Source organism: Melanaphis sacchari, unplaced genomic scaffold, assembly GCF_002803265.2.
Source record: "Melanaphis sacchari strain LSU unplaced genomic scaffold, SCAv2.0 Contig86_pilon_pilon, whole genome shotgun sequence".
Taxonomy (NCBI): Eukaryota; Metazoa; Arthropoda; class Insecta; order Hemiptera; family Aphididae; genus Melanaphis; species Melanaphis sacchari.
In genome coordinates, this window is record NW_020271611.1 from 146900 (window position 1) to 168966 (window position 22067).

Here is a 22067-nt window from a genome sequence, read left to right on the forward strand (position 1 = left end):
TTTTAAACAAATAATTGAATCACTAAATGTGATCTAATCTTAAAGTATTATAAAATTATTTAGCGAAATAATTAACTATACGATAATCCAAACAAAATAGTAATATTTAACTATATAATAGGTACATAATATTATATTATGTATATATACAGTGTTGTAAAAAGCATTATAAATATTAGATAAAAATGATGTTACATTAATTGCCAACACCTTACAGTACAATCTAACAAAACAAATTACACACCATGGTCAGCCTAAAAGGGATATTTATTCAATTATAATAAAAAGTACAAATTGCGTTCATGTATAACCTGAGAAATGAATAAGTTCCAATACATAATAAAAACAATAGCATCAGATTATTTTTTGTTTTTAACATGTCAGTCTATTATAGGGTTTTAAAGAAAATATAAATAAATTAAAACAAAAAGTTATTTAGAGCTTATTTTTTGTTTGCATGAACTTGTTTAATTTGGATGATTATGATCATAAAAGAATTTAGAAGCATTTGGATAACGAATGGGGCAAAAATCAGGATGTGTATCTAATCCGGATCTGCCAAATGTCCTAATGCGTTCGGTATATGCATTCTGCACAGCAGTGTCAGCTCCTGCACTTGTTATCACTTCCGTATTGATGGCTACACCTGCTGCACCCATGGCAACCTCCAAATTATCTAAAATTTTTTTTAATAAAATCAGTATAATTTTAAGTATAATGTTTTTTAGACTTTTTAAATAATTAAAAATTATGATAAAATTATAAAATGTAGACATGAACTAGAATAGTATTAAGACTTTAAACACCAAACCCCACGCTCAATATTGTTAGAAAACAGATAATTGACATCAAGCATGATCTTTGATGAGATTATGGTTTTTCTAATATACCATTATTTTGACTGACCAAGTTTAACTTAAATAAATTATGCAATCAAAATAAAAGTATAATCAACTCACTAGCTATGATTTGGGATAAAGACCCCTGTGGCTTAGAACTTGTCACTATCTTTCTGCGTTTATTAGGCATACCAGACAAATAAGCATCGCTATAAGGCGGCTGTGTTCCTTGACGTCTTTGACGTTGTGAATCTCTAGCTATAACTGGTACCCATTCCTATAAATTAGAAAAATTGCATTAATATTAATTGTTAATTACTAAAATATCAAGGTAGTTAATTTATAAACTCACTGAAGGAACATTGTGATGCCAATCTTGAGATCCAATCACAACTTCAGGTAATGGTTCATTGATAATTTCAGAAGAAGGCATAGAAGGATTAGAAGATTGTTCTCCATTACCCTACAAAATAAAAATTTTAAATGTACACTATTTCCAGTTCCAAAAATTATCAAATATACATATATATATTAATATTTACCTCTCTTAATATTTGTGCAGTTTCATCAAATGGTACAATATAATCATCTACAGATAAATTCACAATCTCAATAGTATTCATTCTATCCCAATATCGGTCAATATTTGCATGTATTTCTCCCATTATTATACGGTGTAAATCCATAGGAAGTGGAAAGTATTGCTAAAATTATTTCAAAAATAAAGTAAATTTAAAGATTAGAATATTTGCTACTTACCATTACTGCAGTAATACATAGTCGAAATATAGGGCGGTTGTTACAGCAATAAACTATCAATGACAAAAATCCTTCAGCAAATATGGACAATGTAGATGCAATATCATTAATGGCTCCAGCTCGATCTAAAACACATATAGCGATATAATATAAAAAAAATCAAGAAGTAAAAGATAATTTGAAACAAAAATTCATATTATTTTTTTTTTTTCATAATAAGTAAGATTTTTTATACCAATAAAATTGTATTTTCAAATAATACTCCCGTTGAGGTTTCACCCCTCTTAAAATGTACAAAATAGTAAATCATTTAAATTTTCTATAGTTAATTTCAATATTAGATTGAATACATTTTATCAAATGTTAAGGTAAAAATACAATATTGTCTTCTCATAAGTTTCTTTTTATGACATTTTAATTTTATATAAGTTAGGAGTATGCAAAATATTAAAATTAAAAAGTTTGCGTATGTGGTAAAAACAAAAAGGAAACATGTGTAAAAATATTATAAATATATAAATTTTAAAATAGGCCAATTCAATCTAATACTAAAGTTAATTTCACAAAATTGGAACTTGTACAAATTCACTATGTTGTACATTTGTAAAATAAAAACATTTCTGACACTTTTTTAAGTTTATTATTTTGATGGACATTTATGTGTATATTACGGGAAATGTTGACATTGAAGAAATTATTAAAATGTTGAATAAAGAATGAGAGGTCATGAATACATATTACATTGCTACATTACATCTTATTTAAGAAAAACAGTTAAATTATTTTAATATAATATAAAAAACAGATAATAAAATTTTCTTTTATATAATTTAAGTACTTCCTAGTATCCTGTATAAGAAAATCTTATATTAAGATTAATTAATTATATTGTTTAATTCAAAGAGTAAATTATAATATTAAGTATATTATATGATACGATGACTTAATTATTAATTACTAAATTTTGAAATAACTATGTAATTGAAGAACATAAACACCATTTAGTAATCATTGAGTAAAGTATTAAAGAGAAAAAATATTAATTTTCATATAATAGAATTACAGTAAAATTAATGAAAAAACCAATATAGCAAAGAAAAATCTTACTTTCAGTACAGTAGATAACAATTCCACGTAGGTTTTGAAGAATACATCGACGGAAAGATGCATTCACATTAATATTTGTACGTGTTGGCACAGTACATTGCTAATGGATTCATAAATAAAAATGTATTATTAAATGAGTCTTAAAATTAATTTATATAATTTACTTACAAAAATATTTATATATGGCACTATTTCTAAAAATATGCGATTTGCAGCATCCTCAATGTTTTGATTGTTGGGTGGTTGATTAAGCATAATCCTATTCAATATGAAATCTACTAACTCTTCAGAATGTTGAGAAACTGGATTATTTCTAAGAGTTGAATGTCTTGACACAAAATTCACACTTAACATGTCATGAAGGGTCCAGTTACGAGCAACTATCAAGAATAAATCTACCAATATAGATTGACCCTCTACACTCCTAAAGTATGGTATGTCACCAATAGGAGTTAGAAGCAACTGATTTGGTAAACGTGCAGTTGATTGGGAAATGGATGTATTTACTGGATGCTCACACCCCTATTTAAAATAAAATGAAAGCTAACATTAACCACATATATATTATTAATTACAAACAAAAAAAATTATAAAAAATATTTTATTAACATTATCATGTTATTTAAGATAAAATAAAAAATTTATATGTTTATCTTTTAAGTAATTTCATGTTTTATGTATAATGGGAACCCGAAACAGTAAACAAATTTAGAAACATATATTATAATTTATTTTTCAGAATAGGAAGATAAATCTTCAAAACCTGTAACTTTTGTAGATATAGGAAAGGCATTTGAAAATATTAATTGATCTATAACTTTTTGGATGCTGAAAAGATTATACAGAAAAGATGCTACTTGACAAACTATAACAATACGTTATATTATGAGAACTAGTTCAAAATTAACTTTTGATATATTACTTTCAATTCACTACATATGGCATTAAGTTGAACAGATTAGGTGATCAATGTAGAAAATATGAGTATATTAAAAAATATATAAGTCAGATATTTACAGAGAGATTGGCTACAAGCTGAGGAATGGTGAATTACTTAAATAGTTACACAAGAGTATGATATAAATGGTAAAAATGTTAGTTGACTACGATTGGAATATATTACAAAAATAATAATAGCTAAAAGAAGTAATTTGTACGAAGAAATTAAAAGGAAAATAAGTAATAGAAAGGAATGAAGAATTACTGTATAAATGTAAATTAATCAAAATAAAATGCTCAAGAACATGTAAATAATACACCATCTTGAATAATAGTATATCATTTGATTTCTAATAATATGTTAAATGTATATCTTAAGACAAAGTCATATTGAAAATGTCTACTTACTAGCACTGAACTACTTGCAGGTGGTACATTTATGTCTCTGGTTCTATCTAAATCCACTTCTCTTTCTAATGTGTCAAAAACATTTTCCATTCCAGCTCCTAAAATAAGTCAGAATAGTAAAAATTTTAATTTTAATTCAATTTTTTTTTTTCATACAAAACACATAATTTTAGTTTAAAACTTTCACAAAAGTATTAATACATGGTTGATCCAAATTAATTTAATTATACATAGTAATTCGCCACTTACTACAATCACGATTAATGTTATCAATTGTTTATTGTTATTGAAAAGTGTAAGTACAGGTCAAATGTAAACTTATATGTCTAAATTAATTTGATTATTGTAATTATTACACCACATAATTTTATCAGCTCGAAGTCACAAAACCATTATGTATGAGTATATTTAACATATGATCAAAGTTTTCATTGACAGTATCAGATTTGTATGCATCTGTCGCATGTGTATAAAAATGAGTGAAAATGTAAAAGAAAAGACTTAACAATTTATGAAAAAATGTCAATACTACAACATTACAACAGTTTACCAAAAATGGGACAGCGAGAAACAGCTATAAAACTATAAATTTCCCAACTGCTAATGTGTAAATTATTAAAAAAAACAAATTGAAATAGAAAATTCAACAACACTTAATACAAATCTCAACATAAAGAGAATACGCAGTGATAAAGAAGAATAGGTTGAATCAGCATTATCATTATGATTTATTAATGTTAGAAAAAATGATGCTTACATCAATGATCCAATATTGCATTAAAAATCAGAAGACTTAACAAAAAATAGGTATAGAAAAATTATTGCCTAAGAATGATTTCATTTCTGGAAAAAATGTTAAGTCTTATTATTTTTTTCAATTTTTGTTTAGTGTTATCAGTTATGTCCCGTACCAAAGTGATTACATTAAGCGGCGACTACTGTACATAAAAAAATGATATATTTTTATTAATAAAAACATTTTAGTTCATTAAAAAAAAATTACTTATATGTCCTGCCAATGCATCAGTTAAACTACTACCCTGTGTAGTGGCCTGAGTAGTATTGCTAGCAGATGTTGTAGCTGTGTTGTTACGATGTCTTCCCCAAGTCAGAATTGGATGTATACCAGACAAAATTGTATCATGTTCTTGCATATAACGAGTTCTTGATCGACCTGGACGTCTACTGGGAAAAGTTCTTGCTTCATTAGGAGAAGTCGGAGAAGAAGTATCTGTAGTTGAGTTTCCACTGGTGGCAGAAGAAGTTGATCTGTCACTCCCTTGAGTAGAACGTCTAGCTAAAACCATTGGTCTTAAATTTGATTCAAAATGATGTGAACTACATGGTAAAAATGGATCCATTCGAGGACTTGTATCCCATCGTCCACGAGATAAACCTATAACAAAATATGATGAAATAATAAATAGATAATTATTTATTTTTCAAAAGGTATTTGATAGCAAATTTATAGTTTAAGTAAATAAAAATAAGGTTTTTTTTTTAATAAATCAAGATTAAAATAAATTATTATACTCAATGGTAAGCCTGAAATATTTTATGGGTTTAAAAAAAATTGATGATAATAAATAATATACATAAACTAAAAATATATTTATTTATAGATATTAAAATAAAAATAATAATCTTTACATATTAAGATTTAGTATACAACTGGTTTATAAGCACTGCGTTCCAAAACTGCAAAACTAATTTTAATTTAATTCATGTATATGATTTGGTCCAACTTAAAATATAGGATAGTTCATACCTCAATACATGAGACAGAAAAAAATAATCGGGTTTATTTTGAGACAGTATATCTGATGTTGTGTTATAATTCTAATTATAACGTTTAACATAATACTAAAGTATTAATCAGTAATTTTAATTTTGCAGTGACCACAGATAACAAGCAGAAGATAAAATAGATAATATTATAAATGTTTATAGTTTAAAATAATAAAAATAATTATAAACTAATATTATCTATCCCATTTATAAAATTAAATTTACATGTTATTAACTAAGAACTTTGAATATAGTTTAGTATAGTATTAATTCAATAGATTCAGCCACAGCAATATATTACTAGCTAAGTAAGCTAGTAATAATATAAGTAGGAAATTCAGTAGAGCATTAACTCTACTGAATAAAATTAATAAAATTTTTGAAAAAAAATATTTTTAAATTAAAATTAATTATACTACAATATACTTTTAACAATACCTATATATTTATTTTATTATATACTTATACATTAAACGTACAATATATTAGCTTTATTTTTAACCATTGTATTATTATCCATAAACTCCTTTGGTATTTATTTATTAACTAAATTACCTATCAAAAATACCTTAATTAAATGTATCTATTACCTTGTGATGGAGGATTTGTTGTTGATGATGAATCAGTTGTCCTAGGCGTTACACGAGGAGTTCGAGTAGATGTAGTAGGTATACTATTCCAATCCAAAGTTTGTTCAGACACGAAAGGACGTCGCACTCCACTAGAAATAACATCTATCATCTGATCCATCCAATCAATAGGCATTGCTGGATCAGCTGATAATATTGGTTCTGAAAAAAATATATTTTTATTATATTTATACAGTAGAATAACATACAGTATACGAACGAGAAACAGCTGCAGGTGTGCTACCAGTTTCTGCAGAGGCAGTTGGATTAATAAATGCAGCTTCTACAGAATCTATGCGAATGGAGCCTGGCGCAAGATCAAACATAAGTTCTACTCCTTGAGGTGTCTCAGAAGTAAACTCTGTTGTTGTATTATTACTTTCAGTATTTGTATCGACTGACATGTTGGTATTGGTCTCAGTAACTGGTGGAATGGTGATAGGAGTTTCTCTCCCAGTTGCATCTAAATTCATAAAAATAGTTAAATATTTGACAAGTCATTAAATAGAATTAAAACAAAATTTAAATGAAATAGAACTTACAATCAACTCTAAAAGCTCGTACACTAGGTATAGATTGACTCGTGGTGGTTGTTTGTGTAGAAGTAGGTTGTTGAGTAGATGGGGGTGCTGCTGTAGTAGTAGTTGTTACTGAATGAGCAGCATGCAAAATAGTACCTTGTAGCAAACAAGGACGAGATTGAAGAGTACGTGGTGGTGGTCTATGAAATGCAACTCTTAAATCACTAATTGCATGATAAACGTGTGATATATAATGTAACACTTCAGATACACCATTGAAAATATTTTGCGCTCTAAGTGCTCCATGTTCACCCTATAAATTACGCAAGAATCATACTAATAAATTTATAATAGGTAATAATATGAAAGATGTAATTTCTTTAAAATAAACTTTAATATTAAAACAAATAAAGTATAAAATGTATAATAATTTAAAAATATTAAATATCATACTTCAGTAGCTTCAAATTGAGGATCATCATTAATATATTCGCAATACATAGCATAAAATGGTTTAAGTCTTGCATTTAATTTATTCAATTGTTCAATAAGATCTCTTAAACGACGTCTGTCATTAGCACCAACTGTAGATCTATTTTCCGAAGTTTGGCGATCATTCCTTATTATTTTTAATTAAAAATTAATATTAATTTTTTTATTATACATCACTATATTTATATATTGCCTAACCTTAAATTTTGTTCAGATGCAGAAGATGGTAATGTTCTAGTAGCCTGTTCAGACGATGCAGAAGACGGTAATGTTCCAGTAGCTTGTTCAGATGATAATCTAATTGGAGTAGTGTCAGGTGTAACATTTATAACTTCAGGCTCCCCAGCTAAAAAAACAGAATACAAAGATAGTATAATTATTTAACTTTGAACAATCAATATAATAACACTATCAGGCACATTTTTAATCAATCAATATAAAAAAATTCACAAATTTAATCTTGAATTGAACCACTTAAAATAATTATTTTCCAAGATTATTATAAACAAGTATAAATACATTTCACCAATTGATTTAGATAAAGCTTTTAATGAAAAAAAAAACATCTATCAAATTACTCTTACAAAAAAGGGGAGGAAGTAAATAACTACTCTGTTGTACAGAAATAGAGTACCATGGATCATTGATTAAATTATTATAAGTGTTAAATTTTAATTCAATGATCTACACTTCACAAACAATTTTGAGCAGACAATCAATGAGCCTATTATCATATAAATATATTATTATTGATAATAATAATTTATTTTACTATTAACAATAAGATGTACAACACCATTAAAAGACAATAGTATAAAATTAGTTTAAATGTTTAGAAAATGCCATTATGAAAATAAAATATAGTAATTTACCTAAGTGTTTCAACTTCTTATAATATTTTAAAATTACAAAAAAAAAAAACTAAAATCATTATTCTTGATTATATAATGAATTTCACCCAAATTTGAATTTAAAATGCCTACAAAAAAAAATTATATTTATACTATTTGGTATTGGTATGAACTACATATGAGATACCTAGTATTATATCTTCAAACTTTTTTATCAAGCAAAAACTTTTCTTTCTATGTTAAGAGGACGCCACACCCGCATGTGTTGTCTCTGTCTTACATACATACAACATAGTAAATTTTCGTTTAGCAGAATCCATTTTATATTGTAAGCTTTAACATTAGAGTAAATTTACCTATTATCAAACTTAAATGTAATATTATAATTTTAAAGTGAGTTATGAACATTTTGAAGTTTCAATATCTTATATGGCTATAATTCAGCTTAAAATTAAAATATCAATGAAATCCTATGTCATTGCCTACATAAAATTCTTAGCTTTAAGTTTGATAATAGGTAAATTTACTTTAATGTTAAAGCTAACAACATAAAATGGATTCTGCTGAATGAAAATTTGCTATGTTGTATGTAAGACAGAGACAACACATGCGGGTGCAGCATCCTCTTAATAGAAAAACTTAAAAAAAATTTTAATATCAGTAAACAGCTCAATTAGTACTGACATTTTATCTCAAAAGAAAATTCTAATAATAAACATTTAGTAAAAATTTCAATTATCAACATATCTGCATTCATTTGTTTTTGAGTTACAAAATAAAACAAAATAGAATTTGCATAAAATTTTTAATAAATTTTTTTTCTTCAGTTTTTCCAGATTATTTAAAAAAAATACTGAGAATCTTCAAAATTGAATTTAAGCATTTTTTTTTTTACTACTTATCAAGCATACAGTAATAAAATTAATACATTCATAACGCAGATACATAAACAATATTGATTGTGTTTTATACATGAAAAAAAAAGAGTAATGAAAACTAAAATAAATTAAATACTCTCTATAGTATAACTTACATAATTCAGGTGCATTTTGAGAAGGTGGAAATAGATTGTTTGCTTGCATGTGATTATGCACTTGACGCATTAATCCTGGAGGCATTCTCATGTGATGTGTAGCATCAATAGTAACAACAACAGTATTTGGGAATGTTTCATCCACTTCATAGCTCCTATCAAAATTATGTCTTATTAAAGTCAGTCAATAAATACAAATATAATAGATATATTATGATCATTTTTTAAATAAATTTTAACATACACGTTTACTGATTCTGAATCTGTTTGCGATTGTGGTACAGATGATTCTGGCTGGGAAGATTCTGGCGTTCCAACTACTTCTGGTGGTACACTGGTAGAAGCAGTTTCTGCTTGTTGTGATCCTTCTGGAAATTGTCTTGCATTAGAAGTAGATGATTGTCCATTACTTCTCGGATTCTCAAGTCTATTTATTATTTCATTGCCTCTACGTATCATATCCAAAGCCAATGACACTCTATTACCAGTTCCATGACTTCTAGTACTTATAAGACGCGGCAATTCTAAAATAAATTATAAATACAATAAGATTACTAAGATAAAATCATTTTTAATCTTATATCAGTTTATATACTAAAACATAACTATCATTGTATAATAATTTACACTTACAGTGCAAAAATATGTAAAACTATCTAAATTAATAATTTATAAAAATTATTTTTATTTTACCACCTGTATAATAAATAATTTTAAATGTACACATAGCAAAATAAAAATTCCATAAATATACATAAAATAAGTTTACATTAATTAATATATTGCGAATAAATACATATTTGTAATTTATTGACTTATATTTGACAAATAGATTGATTCTTGTGCAATCATACTAAAAGTTATTATTCATTATTGCTTTATAAAAATGTTAAGACAGCAAAAATAAAAGTTATACTAATAAGTATCAGTTATCTAAATAAATTGAATATGTGTTTGGAATGTATTTCATTAAAACATCAAAAATAAAATACAGGCTCTAGTTATGATTTTATGAGTATATATAAAATTTTTAAATGTTCTAATAACTTATTTAAAAATATAATTATTTTTACCCATTGATTCCATAATTTTAAAGCAAAAGAAAGAGATTACACTGATTACAGTATATTAATTAAGTATGTCAAAATACATTAAATATATGATTTTAGGTTATATTAGCTAATAGATTTCTATTTTTGATAAACACAACCATTAGATTACCTATGGATGTGATTTGGACTTAGAGAAAACAATAAACATTTTGAATTTAATTATTTAAAAATAAGTCATTTAATTTTAATAATAAAGCAAACAACATAAAATTGGTTCTGCCGAACAAAAATTTGATGTTGCACATTTATAAGACAACACATGCAAGTATGCATCCTTAAAGACTGATCTGTAATGAAACTGAAACTATGAAACAAAGTAACCATTAATTAATTGACTAGTATTCAAAATAATATAAGTTCATAAATTATAAATCATTTTATAAAAAAAAATAATATAGAAATAAGTATTTGTGTAACCAGCACATAAATATGTATTTATACCTCCAGCATGCATTAACTCCGAGGGAATACCAATAGCACCAAATAGAACAGTGGGATCATGTGCATGCCATCCTCTAAATCCAGGTCCTGCATTTTGTCCTGAACGACTATTTGTATTTGTTGTTGTAGATGATGATGATCCAGATGTAGTTGTAGTCAAACGAGGAACTTTCTGCACAAGATGCATAACTTTTCCATCAATACCTAATGGAAAAATGATTTATGTTATATTTATCATATTAATATTGAAATGAAATTAATTAATATAAACAAATCTGTATATATAAAAAAAATAATTATGAATAATTTTAAAAATATATTAAGTGACTTAATTCTTAAGAGATAAAAATATATATAAAAAAAAAATTAATGTTTATTCTACAATCACATTAATTATCTGGTTTCTCTAAACAATTTTACATTTTAACTAATAATTAGTATTATATTTATCTCTAAATATAAATGTTATGATAAAATGGAAAATATACAGTTTAAAATGTTATTTAAATTTTTGCTGATATATGGAAAAGGAGAGATTTACACAGTAATATTTATTTGAAGTAGATTGGTAATATTAAGGAGTTAGCAAAATATTAATTCAATTGTGAGAACAATTTATTATGGATGAACACAAAAACTATCAGACATAAATAAAATTTAAGAATAAAAATATTTAAATAAATTAGGGTTAACAAAAATCATAATTATATCATTATATCTCAATAGCATAAATTTATTTAAACTTTTATCATTTTCTAAATGTATATTAATAAAAATAATAGGAAAAATATTAAACTATGTGTAATAAAATTTGTAATCTGATAACAAGGTCTTCATTTCTGGTATTTTTCTAAAAACAAACTTATTTATTCTAAAATAATGTCAGTACAATGTTCAAATTTGTGTAATAAATAATTGTTTTTGTTTAGATAAGAATTTTCTCACAGAAATATACTAATATTAGTATTACTTCACTGAGTAATATTACAAATAATTTGCCTCTAATAAAAATATATTAGTATAATAGTATTTTTTGGTACTGTTTAGTTGACATCAAACACTTTTTCTTTCAAATTTTTAATATTTCAATCATTGTATAAACCGTATACTAGAAGAAAAAAGATACACAATTATTTTACTTGAACAGTATATCATTAATACTATAGGTATAAAGTACACTGAGTAATTAACGATAAAGGTAATACTAGATATTTCAAACACGTGGCCTTAATTCAAAGTGAAAAAAAAACTAATTCAAATAGATACACATAAACATGGTGCCAAAATTAAGTGATCTTCATTTTCATCTCATTGATGGTTTCAAAACATAAAAAAAAAATATAAAAAAAAATGTTGAGAAACTCTTTAAGTAATAATTAATTATTTTTTATGGTCTTCATTGATTTTATAATTGAAACGAGACATATTTTATAGAATTATAAAAACAAAAATCAAAAGATTGAGCATTATAATCAATTGATAACAAATAAATTAATGTTCAATTTACTAGAAGTAAACAAAACATATTTCATATTTTAAAAATTAAATAAATTAAATCCTACATTTTGTTTTAGTTGAAAATTCCATGATACATTATTCTCTATCCAAAATCTTTCTTAATTTAACTTTTAAAATTATTATTCCTATTTTTCTTTAAAATATATATTTATTGGTTTATTCTATATTCAGTCTATTCATAAGTGATGTATTAGTCTCTGACACTTTTAAAATTTCTATTAAAATATTTAAGTTAATAATAATTAAGATAAACCAATTTATATAATATTATTATTATAAATACTGAATCCATATTATATATATATATTTTTTTTTCTTTTTTGTAGCTAAATTTGCCAAAAACATTTAGTTTTCCAAGAAATACAAATAAAATTATTTATTCATTTTTAAAACTTGTGATATGAAAATAAACTTAATTTATTCAGAAATAATTATTTGAAGCAAATTTATTATAATTGTCTAATTTTTATCTATCAAAACATGAATTGAATTCTAATCCTAGTAATTACCAATAACTCGATAACTAGAGCGCAGATTTCTATGCAATTGCATATTTTTTTCCTTTTAATATTTTTGGATTTTTGTCAGTTATCTCCACGGATTATCATAATTTGAAGCTAATGGTGAAATTTTTTATTTTTGCATATTTCTGCATATTTTGGCATAATTCAAAATTTATTGCATATTGAAGCAAAAATTTAAAAAAATATATAGGATAATATTTTGTCAAGTTGAATGATTTAAAATTTATATCTATTCATTTGGCATTTTTAGTGATAGTCATAAAAAAAACTGGAAACTCGAAATATGACTTTACATCTAAGCTTTTCAATAATTGACGAAACGAAAGAAAAAATGCATTCTATTTCTGGATCGAAAGGTGTAACACTTACAACAAAATTAAACGAGCTTTCCAATAAAAATGAAGGTCAGAAAATTCTACGAAAAATTAATTTAGTGTTATTAGGCGAAAACGTTCAGGTTGAAGATCTTTATCAAGATCCAACAATACTAAGTTGCTTCAAATATGCCCCAATAACTTCGGTTGACGTCAAACGTTCGTTCTCAGTCTTTAAAAACATGTTAATCGATAAACGATACAACTTCACAGAAGAAAAACTTGAATGCATATGATTATTCATTTTAATAATAAATAAAGTTTAGAAAATTCCCTTAATTGTTTATTATTTAGTATTTAAGTAATTAATTATTATAAGTTTTATTATAAATTTTAAATAAATAAAAAATTCTTGCATATTTTTGCATATTTTCATAGTTTTGACTGCATATTTTCATGATTTTTACTGCATATTATATGGCATATTTCGATTCTTTTAAGTGCATAAAAATCAGCGCTTTACTCATAACTTTACCCAAAAGTTAGATCAATGATTATTGATCATTTCAAATTTCCAGTGAACTTTGTATTCAATAAACCAGTTGTTTTAATCATACATACAACTTTGTAAACCCAATAAGCAGAGCTAATACACAGTATAGAAGATGAATTGAAGTGTTAAATGAAAGGCAATAAGTAATAAAAAGACTCAAGAGAAATTTTCACAATTTATGATTGGCAGTTTTAACATAGAAGTGAACTAAATGAACATATATTATTTAAAATACTAAATAATAAATCATAATTTTGGTAATCTACATAGTTTGATCTATTTTGTACTTTTTTTATACTTGACAAAATAAATTGTATATTTAAATGTGAATTATTTAATATTACATTAGATATATTATTTTACTATCTCATATTTATTTTTCTTTATTTATATTAAATAATAGCCTGTGATTATACTTGTGATTGTACAATAGAAATATAGAAATAAATAAATGGTAGATATTTATTTAAACTTGAATGATTTACCCAGGCCAGTATTTAAATTATTTTTAACTTGACCAAATAATAACACTTAGTAGTCTGATAAAATTACGATACAATGTCAATAATGGATTAAGGTCTAGAATATATTTATTTTTTTTGGAAGGGGTGAATAACATGGATGCATCAAACGTTCAATCTCATGCAAAAAAGTAGTGTCCTATTTATTAAGTCAATTTTTAATGAAAAATATCAAGTGAATAGTATACTTTTAAAAGGACAGAGAGATTAAAACTGATAGTGTTTTTATAAAAAAAATAGTATCTAGTTCATAATTTAAAATTATCATATTACAATTTGAATATTTGTACAATTTATCTAAAGCTTATCAAATTCTTATGAAATTTAATAACTAAACTTATTATACCTACAATTTTAGTTTAGCACTTAATAATCATAACTTAATAAAACTACTAAATAACAAAATTAATAATAAAAAACAGATAAATGTCTCACCAATATCAGCAAGTTTAGTTTCATTGCTCAAGACGCGACCACAAAATATCAATCGTTGTTGAACAACCGCGACGTTCACTTGTGCTGCAATGTACTCTTTGAGTTCTAGTATGGTGAACTAGTAACAACAACAGATACAATAGTATATATAACAGGAAATAAAAACAACAATTTCTTGGGGAGAAACAAGACTTACAGTGTCTGGAACGCGGAATTTATGATTCTGCGAATCCAACGTTTTGATTGTTAAATCAATCATTTTGTTGTTCTCGGGTGTACTATTCTCGGTGGTCCTGGAAAAAATTTTTTTATAAACCACTAATGTGACAAAAATGTAGACGGGACTTCGATACAATGGATAAATAAAAGAAATCCATAGAGCACGGACCTCAGTAATTGTAAGACGCACGGCGTAATCACCAAGATAGTAATAATATGCTTTGACGGTGTTTAATCAATACGATGATAATGCGCCTACACAATGAAAAAAGCAAGCAAATAAGCTCGCGATTTTTTTATATCGGTTGTACAGCGAACGAGAGTTTTGCGCTATTATCGTTGTTTGAACATCGTTCCGCGGAAGTTTTGCGACACATACGGCTTGAAAACACCAAGCACTCAAAAAACAAATTCATACGAACTCAGCAGAAATGCATCGAAAAAAGGCGAAACAGGGCAGACCGTAGAGTATTCGCAGTAGCGAGTGTGGCAGACGGCAGTATGGCGATCAGGCGAGTGGAAGGGAGAGAAATATAAAAGAGAATACGAAATTACGAAATATATATATTGGTGATAAACCATGGAGTAACAACGAACAGCGCAAACATAGGGAAACACTGTTGCCAACTATTGAGAAAAATACGGACTTAGCGGGATGTGACGCCGCGCAATATTCTAATACTAATTACTAAGTACAAATCTATATTGTAAAGTAACAGACCATCACAACGCATTGTACCTATTTTCAGTATAATTATTGAATTTAAAACCAAAGCCAAAGTCAAAATATAAATATGTTATATATTAATATGTACATAAATTACATAATCAATTGTATGGTGTCAATACATTAAATATTAAGCAATATTTATCTTTTATAACATGAACCACAGCTATGGATAATCTTTAATCGTGGTATTAGCTATACATTTTTGTAATCATTGATATAGAATTTTGAATACGGCGTTGTAAAAACAATAAATAATATCTTAAACAAACATAACTGACAATACTCATACCATTTGAAACCACTAGATATCAACATAAACTATTATACACGGAATTAATTAAATAATACAATAAAATTATTTAATACGCAACATTGTCTCAACAATAAATATTCTCACATTTAAATTATAAGTTTTTTTTAACATTCAGAGTTTCAATGCAATCAAAACTTTCGTTACTTCTACAAAATTAACCTAAAAGAGTACATTTAGTAAAGATAGAAATTGAAAATGCCGTATCCAAACATACAATATTATAGATAGATTTAATGTAATGAATTTTAGTATTACTTACGAATTGTCTTCCGACTGGCCCGAATGACTTGAACAAATACACGACAAACCCATTTTAACGTATTATATTGCTACAGTACAGTAATTTGGATTTATCGATTAGATTATGAAATGGATAATATCATTCACAACGTAATCACATAAATAAACCACAAAGAGCAACTAACTTATAACTTATTACTTAAGTAAGCCGAGCCGGCACTGGCTCTCCTTAAGTACTAAGCAATAAGGTCGAAAACTCAAAACACCGTGTGGTCGTACCTATAGTGTGAACTGTGAAGTGAATCACGATTAAAAAATATAGCCGTCAAGAACAGTTTGTATAATGAAATGTAATAAAAAGAGAATATAAATCACAGTATCGGAGATTATATAAAAATTATTTTCTGACAATAAATTTTGAATGTTTAAAATTTATAAATATTTAAGAATATTAACTGTAATATATTTGTTCTATAATTTAGTATTTTAATATTTAAAAATTATAATTATTTTATTGTTATTAAAAAAAAAAACCAAAACAATAAATTTGGTTCTTTGATTCTGTTAATTGGTAACAATACATCATATCATAGAATATGTAACAACATGAAAGCAAAGACCTTATAATATAAGGACTATGCATAAAAGATAAAACTGCTGATAACAATGACAAAACTCATGTCTCTAATGAATAATGATAAACCTTGAAAGAAAAGTAAATTTCGTTTTATGACACAGCCCATGGCTAAAAAGCATATTATTTCAATTATTCTTATAGTGATAGTATTACAGTTTTGTTATAATCAAATGTGTAATTAAAGTTCATTATGAATTTATGACTAATTAATATTTCTTTTTCTCTACAATTTTGTTTTAATCCGATATTATTCGTATTTATTTAATTTATGATTGATTGCATTTATAATCGATGGAGTTCAATGATTACTACAGTACTCATAAAAGTAGCGCAAATGAAGAAGAAGCATTACTAAAGCGTTTAATTGCTCTAAAAAGTACGTATTAAGCATTTGAACTTAGGTTTTTTATTCTGCAATTTTATTTATATATATTTTTTAAATTGTTTTCACTATGATTATCTTTATTCATACATGGTTCATACATGTATTACCTTGTTAGGTACCTAATTAATATTATGTGTAACAAATCAACATTATTCAGATTACATTTTCAATTGTGCTTTAATTAAACTTTTATAGTAATTAAATTATGTTGAACTATCAATAAATATTTATGTTGAAAAACCATTTATATTGAAATTTTTATGAAATAAGTAACTAATGTTCTATAATTGGGTCGAGGACAATATTTTAGCCAACTTTCAAAAAGTGCTCAATTCTTTAATTTTTTCAAACAATATTGTTAACATGTTTTGTATTGAGATTACAATGTCTATATACCAAAAATGAGGTTAATCTTTAATTTAATTTTCCAATTTAAATTAAAGCTAAATTCAATCAATGTTGTTGTCTATTATGTTATTTTGTTAAAAATATCAAAATTTGTAATATTTACTTAATTTTTAGTGACACTCATAGTCACAGACCACACAGTTGCACATAGGGTAATTTTTTTATTTTTAAATAATAATAATTTTAATAACAATTTATTAATTACCAACTATTGATTATTATTTTAAAAATGTTAAAACATTTTTTTATACTTTACTAAAGTAAATTTATTGTTGTATACAAATTAATTTGTTTTAATTTTTGTATATTATCCAAATTATTTTTTAACATTTTTGAAAATTTACAAAATAATTATTTAAAATAGACTCTAATGAATAATTACCCCATTCACGTCACTGAAGATTAAGAATAAATGAAATAAATTATCATACTCAATGACTTATCTTTATCAGTTCATAATATTATACAATCCATTAAAATTATTGCTATTAAATACCAATAGAACCAATTTATATGATTTATTTTGTTAATTTTTTTTTAGAATATTATCAATAAGATCAATATATATTATATACATTTTAATATTTGTTTAAAAATTTAAATTTGATAATTTAAAATAAAGTATGTTTATCCATTATAATTTGTATATTATTTTTCTAATGGATTAGACAATTTGTATTCTTCATGATGTTTTAAAACTTAAAGTTAGTTTTATGGACTGTGTATATGTTATCATTTGTATATTTTTATGATTTTTAACCCAAAATGTATTGCACTATCTATAGATTAGAAAACTTTTATAAATTTGTTATTCCATAATTTGTTTTAATCAAAATATGTTTTTATTTATTTAGAGCAGCTAGATGATGATGATGATGATAATGACGATAAACCAAAATTACAACAAACTCTTAATAATGTTAAAGAAAATATTGTAACCAATAAGGATATTAAATTAACATCAAAATTTAAGTATCGCAAGGATAATAATCATATAGCTAATAAATTCCTTTCTACCAAAATAGATAATCGTAATTTTACTAATCAACAAAATAAAATTAAACAAAATAGTTTATTTGCTAAGACTAATAATTCTTCTAAAGTGTATACCAAACAAAATGTGTTGCATTTTACTTCTATCAAAACTGTTACAAGCAAAAAAAATCCTGAAATATCAAATAATAGTCAAAATATTACTAAGTTTAATTCAGAAATTAATGAAATTATGAAAAACAGCTTTGTTAATAATTGTAAATTATCATCAAATGATAATTGTTATGAAACTTCTGATGTTTCACAAATATTACATAATGTTGATAAATATATGATTAATGTTCAAGATTATTTAACTTCATCAAAGTATGTCATTAATAAAGAAGTGAGCTCTTCATCAACTAAAAAAACTAATCAATCAAAAAATGTTCATGTCAATAGAAAATTTCAAAACCAGTTAATTTCTAATAGTTTGTTAAATTCAAACTTAAAAAGTTTACCGAATTCTTTAGTATCTATTAATAAATCAACAAGTATAAATAAGAAAAAAATAATAAAGAAATTGTCTGGAAAAACTATTGGATCACCTAATCTTGTAAAGATAGGTAACACAAAATTAATTCGTCAATCATTATTTAGAAACAAATGGAAAATCAACAATAAAATTAATTGCGTTGAAAATAATGCAACTGAACGTAAACCACTCTCAACATTACAATGTCCATCATCAAATACGTTAATTCCATCTTACAAAAAAACAGAATGGACTAAAGTTACTAACTCAACGCCTGTACTTAAATCTAAATTATCTAACACCAGTAATACTAATAAGTTAAAATGGACAAGACCCAGTATATTACTGGTTAATAATGTAAAAAATAATACCCATACTTCAGTACCAAAGACTGATAAATTAATTTTATTTGGCAAGAATAAAATAATTAGACAATCATTAATAAATCCAATTCAGTCAAAACCTAAATCTTACATGCTCAAACATCTTTCACATAGATTTGCTTTAATAAGAAAATTACAGCAAAAAAACATTGTTGCTAAAATAAAAACTGTTACAAACAATGAACAAGTAAAAAATATGTTATTAAAAAATACTTTATTTAAGCCAATTGAGATTAAAAAAAATGGAAAGGGGTCGTATTCTGTGTATTCATATGTAAATCCAATATTAAGGTAAATACTTTTAAAAGAAAACCAATACGCTTTAATTATGACTTGACATTGTTTTTTAGATCAAAAACATATAGTTATAAGTTGGAAAAAACCGGATCTTCAAATAATAAAATACGCTTGCTTAATATTTCTAATAACAAACCTCAACAAAATTTGAAAATTATAAATAATGAAAAAAATAAAATTCAAAATTTAAGTTTAACAAATAATAAAACCCTCCAACGACTCAAGTATGTTAAATTTCATAAAAAAAATAATGAATTATTAATTCATTTAATTATTTCTTATTTCTATAATAAAAATTTATTTTTCAGAAGTAAAAAAACACTCACTAAACAGCTTTGCTTAGTATTTAATCGCTTCGGTGTTTGTTCAAAATTGGATCAAGGAGAATGTGATAAGCGTCATTACAAAAAATACATCACATTATGCACCAAGTTGGCTAATTTAATTAAAATGTATTACTAAATTAAATTTCTGCTTTAACATTTTTTTTTTTAGATTTCTAACAGGAGAATGTTTTAAAGAGAATTGTACATTATCACATAATATTGTAGAAGAAAAAATCCCATTTTGTAAGCATTATTTAAATAGTGTTTGTGTTCAATTAAATTGCCCATATTTGCACGAATATAGAAGTAAAAACACTCCTATTTGTAAAAAATTTCTTGATGGTTCATGTAATTGGGGGAAAAAAGTAAGTTAATTTTCAATTTTGTTTTATTACGTTTTTAAATATTTATTTTTAGTTTTAAAACATGTGATTTGGCGGAAATATTCATAGTTATTTTTTTTTCACCATAATTTAAGTGCCCTAAAAAACACTTGAATCTATGTCCAATTTTTGAAACAAAGAATGAGTGTCCACATGGTCAAAAATGCCTATACCCTCACATTCCATGTGAAGAGAAAAATACTGTTGTTGAAATCAATGAACCAAGATACTTTGAGATATCAATACCCAATAATATTGAATCAAATGAAAACGAGTCCATTCATATTGTACCCAAACGCCGTGCACCTTTATTGGACTTACCATCTTTTATACCATTAAAAAAACAGTAAGTATTTTGTAGTATGTATGTGATTATATTTTCCACAATATGCATTAAATATATTTTAATAAATTAATAATTGAATGCATCTAGGATAATAATGTGATGTTAATATGGTATACTATATTTCTTTTCAAAAACTAAAAAGCTTTTTTAAATTATATATTTATATTTTGCATTATTTCATTAGAACTATTAAATTTGTTAGCTAAAGAAGATTTAGTCAATTAGATAAATAAAATCTACAAAAATTATTACATAGTTTATTTATTAGATAAAGTTTCATAATTTATTTTAGCCTCCAATATACTTGATCAATTTAAGTAAAAAAATTTAACATTATACTAATACATAATATATAGGGAAATATATTTTTAAGATGTCAGGTTTCTGAAAATACATAATAACATGTCTTAATACATTTATAATCTTGACATCAATTTAATATTATTTTTAAAATTTTAATTCAAAAAAGGGTAATTTTACTTTCTGTAGTAATATTTTAAATATATATACATATAATTCAAAGTTTATTCATTCAATTATAAAATGCTATAGTCATGAAATCTAAATATTTATTCCATTGTGAAATATCATAATAATCATGTTTAAACTACAGTTTAGGAAATTATTAGACACAATTATGTTTTAAACATCATATTATATTATTTTATAAACAATGTACTTTTATGATTTTATTAATGATCATATCTCTTATTGAATCAATATATTTATAATCATAATTTTGGATATAAATTATATTATTTTGTTTCAGATAAGTTATCTACAATTATATAGATATACTTTTAGGCAAATGTTCAATACCAAAAAGTCTGGTATGTAAAAAGTTATTATTTTTAATTTGTACATGTGTATGGACCACATGATTAAATATCCAATTAAAATAATTATTGGTAAACATGTTTTTATACATATATTATAGAAGAAGACTGGTATGTTTGTATCATAAAATGTTTGTTATTTTATTTTAAGAGAAAAATTTAATAATTGCTGAAAAAAAATATTTTTCTCAAGAAATATATTTTTATTGTATGTTTCATTTTTTTTTTATTTTCTTAGAATTCATAATAATTGTTAAATTTGGTATTTACTAT

The 22067-nt window shown here is 24.7% G+C and overlaps 2 protein-coding genes across 3 annotated transcripts; one reads left to right on the forward strand and one right to left on the reverse strand.

Moving 5' to 3' along the window:
* Positions 1–112: 112 nt before the first annotated feature.
* On the reverse strand, positions 113–16579 carry LOC112602341 (large proline-rich protein bag6-B). 2 transcript variants are annotated; one of them, XM_025350368.1, is made up of 20 exons: positions 16306–16579; positions 14981–15077; positions 14785–14902; positions 10920–11123; positions 9611–9890; positions 9367–9521; positions 7681–7828; positions 7444–7609; positions 7012–7303; positions 6690–6932; positions 6431–6631; positions 5056–5448; positions 4053–4150; positions 2874–3227; positions 2706–2805; positions 1599–1723; positions 1382–1543; positions 1192–1302; positions 960–1116; positions 113–676 (listed from the first exon to the last, which is right to left on the reverse strand). In XM_025350368.1, exons 1-20 carry the CDS (start codon positions 16356–16358, stop codon positions 468–470), a joined length of 3666 nt encoding a protein of 1221 aa, XP_025206153.1. In that variant the 5' UTR covers positions 16359–16579; the 3' UTR covers positions 113–467. The 2 variants fall into 2 exon arrangements, with proteins under 2 accessions (XP_025206153.1, XP_025206155.1); XM_025350370.1 differs by lacking the exon at positions 16306–16579 and adding an exon at positions 15173–15496.
* Positions 16580–17009: 430 nt separating this feature from the next.
* Positions 17010–21111, forward strand: LOC112602343 (ras guanine nucleotide exchange factor Q). The gene is made up of 6 exons (XM_025350372.1): positions 17010–17299; positions 18571–19897; positions 19957–20127; positions 20212–20334; positions 20399–20594; positions 20708–21111. The coding sequence occupies exons 1-6, from the start codon at positions 17215–17217 to the stop codon at positions 20960–20962; spliced, it is 2157 nt and encodes a 718-aa protein (XP_025206157.1). The 5' UTR covers positions 17010–17214; the 3' UTR covers positions 20963–21111.
* Positions 21112–22067: the final 956 nt, after the last annotated feature.

What these genes read in the sequence shown, in the direction of transcription:
- LOC112602341 (XM_025350368.1), bottom strand. Translation starts at nt 16,358, where the DNA reads ATGGGTTTGTCGTGTATTTGTTCAAGTCATTCGGGCCAGTCGGAAGAC. An exon ending in CTCAATTTGAAGCTACTGAA is followed by an intron (nt 7,304 to 7,443) that starts GTATGATATTTA and finishes CGTAATTTATAG; the next exon opens with GGTGAACATGGAGCACTTAG. An exon ending in TATGTATTACTGCAGTAATG is followed by an intron (nt 1,544 to 1,598) that starts GTAAGTAGCAAA and finishes AAATAATTTTAG; the next exon opens with CAATACTTTCCACTTCCTAT.
- LOC112602343 (XM_025350372.1), top strand. Translation starts at nt 17,215, where the DNA reads ATGGAGTTCAATGATTACTACAGTACTCATAAAAGTAGCGCAAATGAA. An exon ending in TATGTAAATCCAATATTAAG is followed by an intron (nt 19,898 to 19,956) that starts GTAAATACTTTT and finishes ATTGTTTTTTAG; the next exon opens with ATCAAAAACATATAGTTATA. An exon ending in AAAACCCTCCAACGACTCAA is followed by an intron (nt 20,128 to 20,211) that starts GTATGTTAAATT and finishes TTTATTTTTCAG; the next exon opens with AAGTAAAAAAACACTCACTA.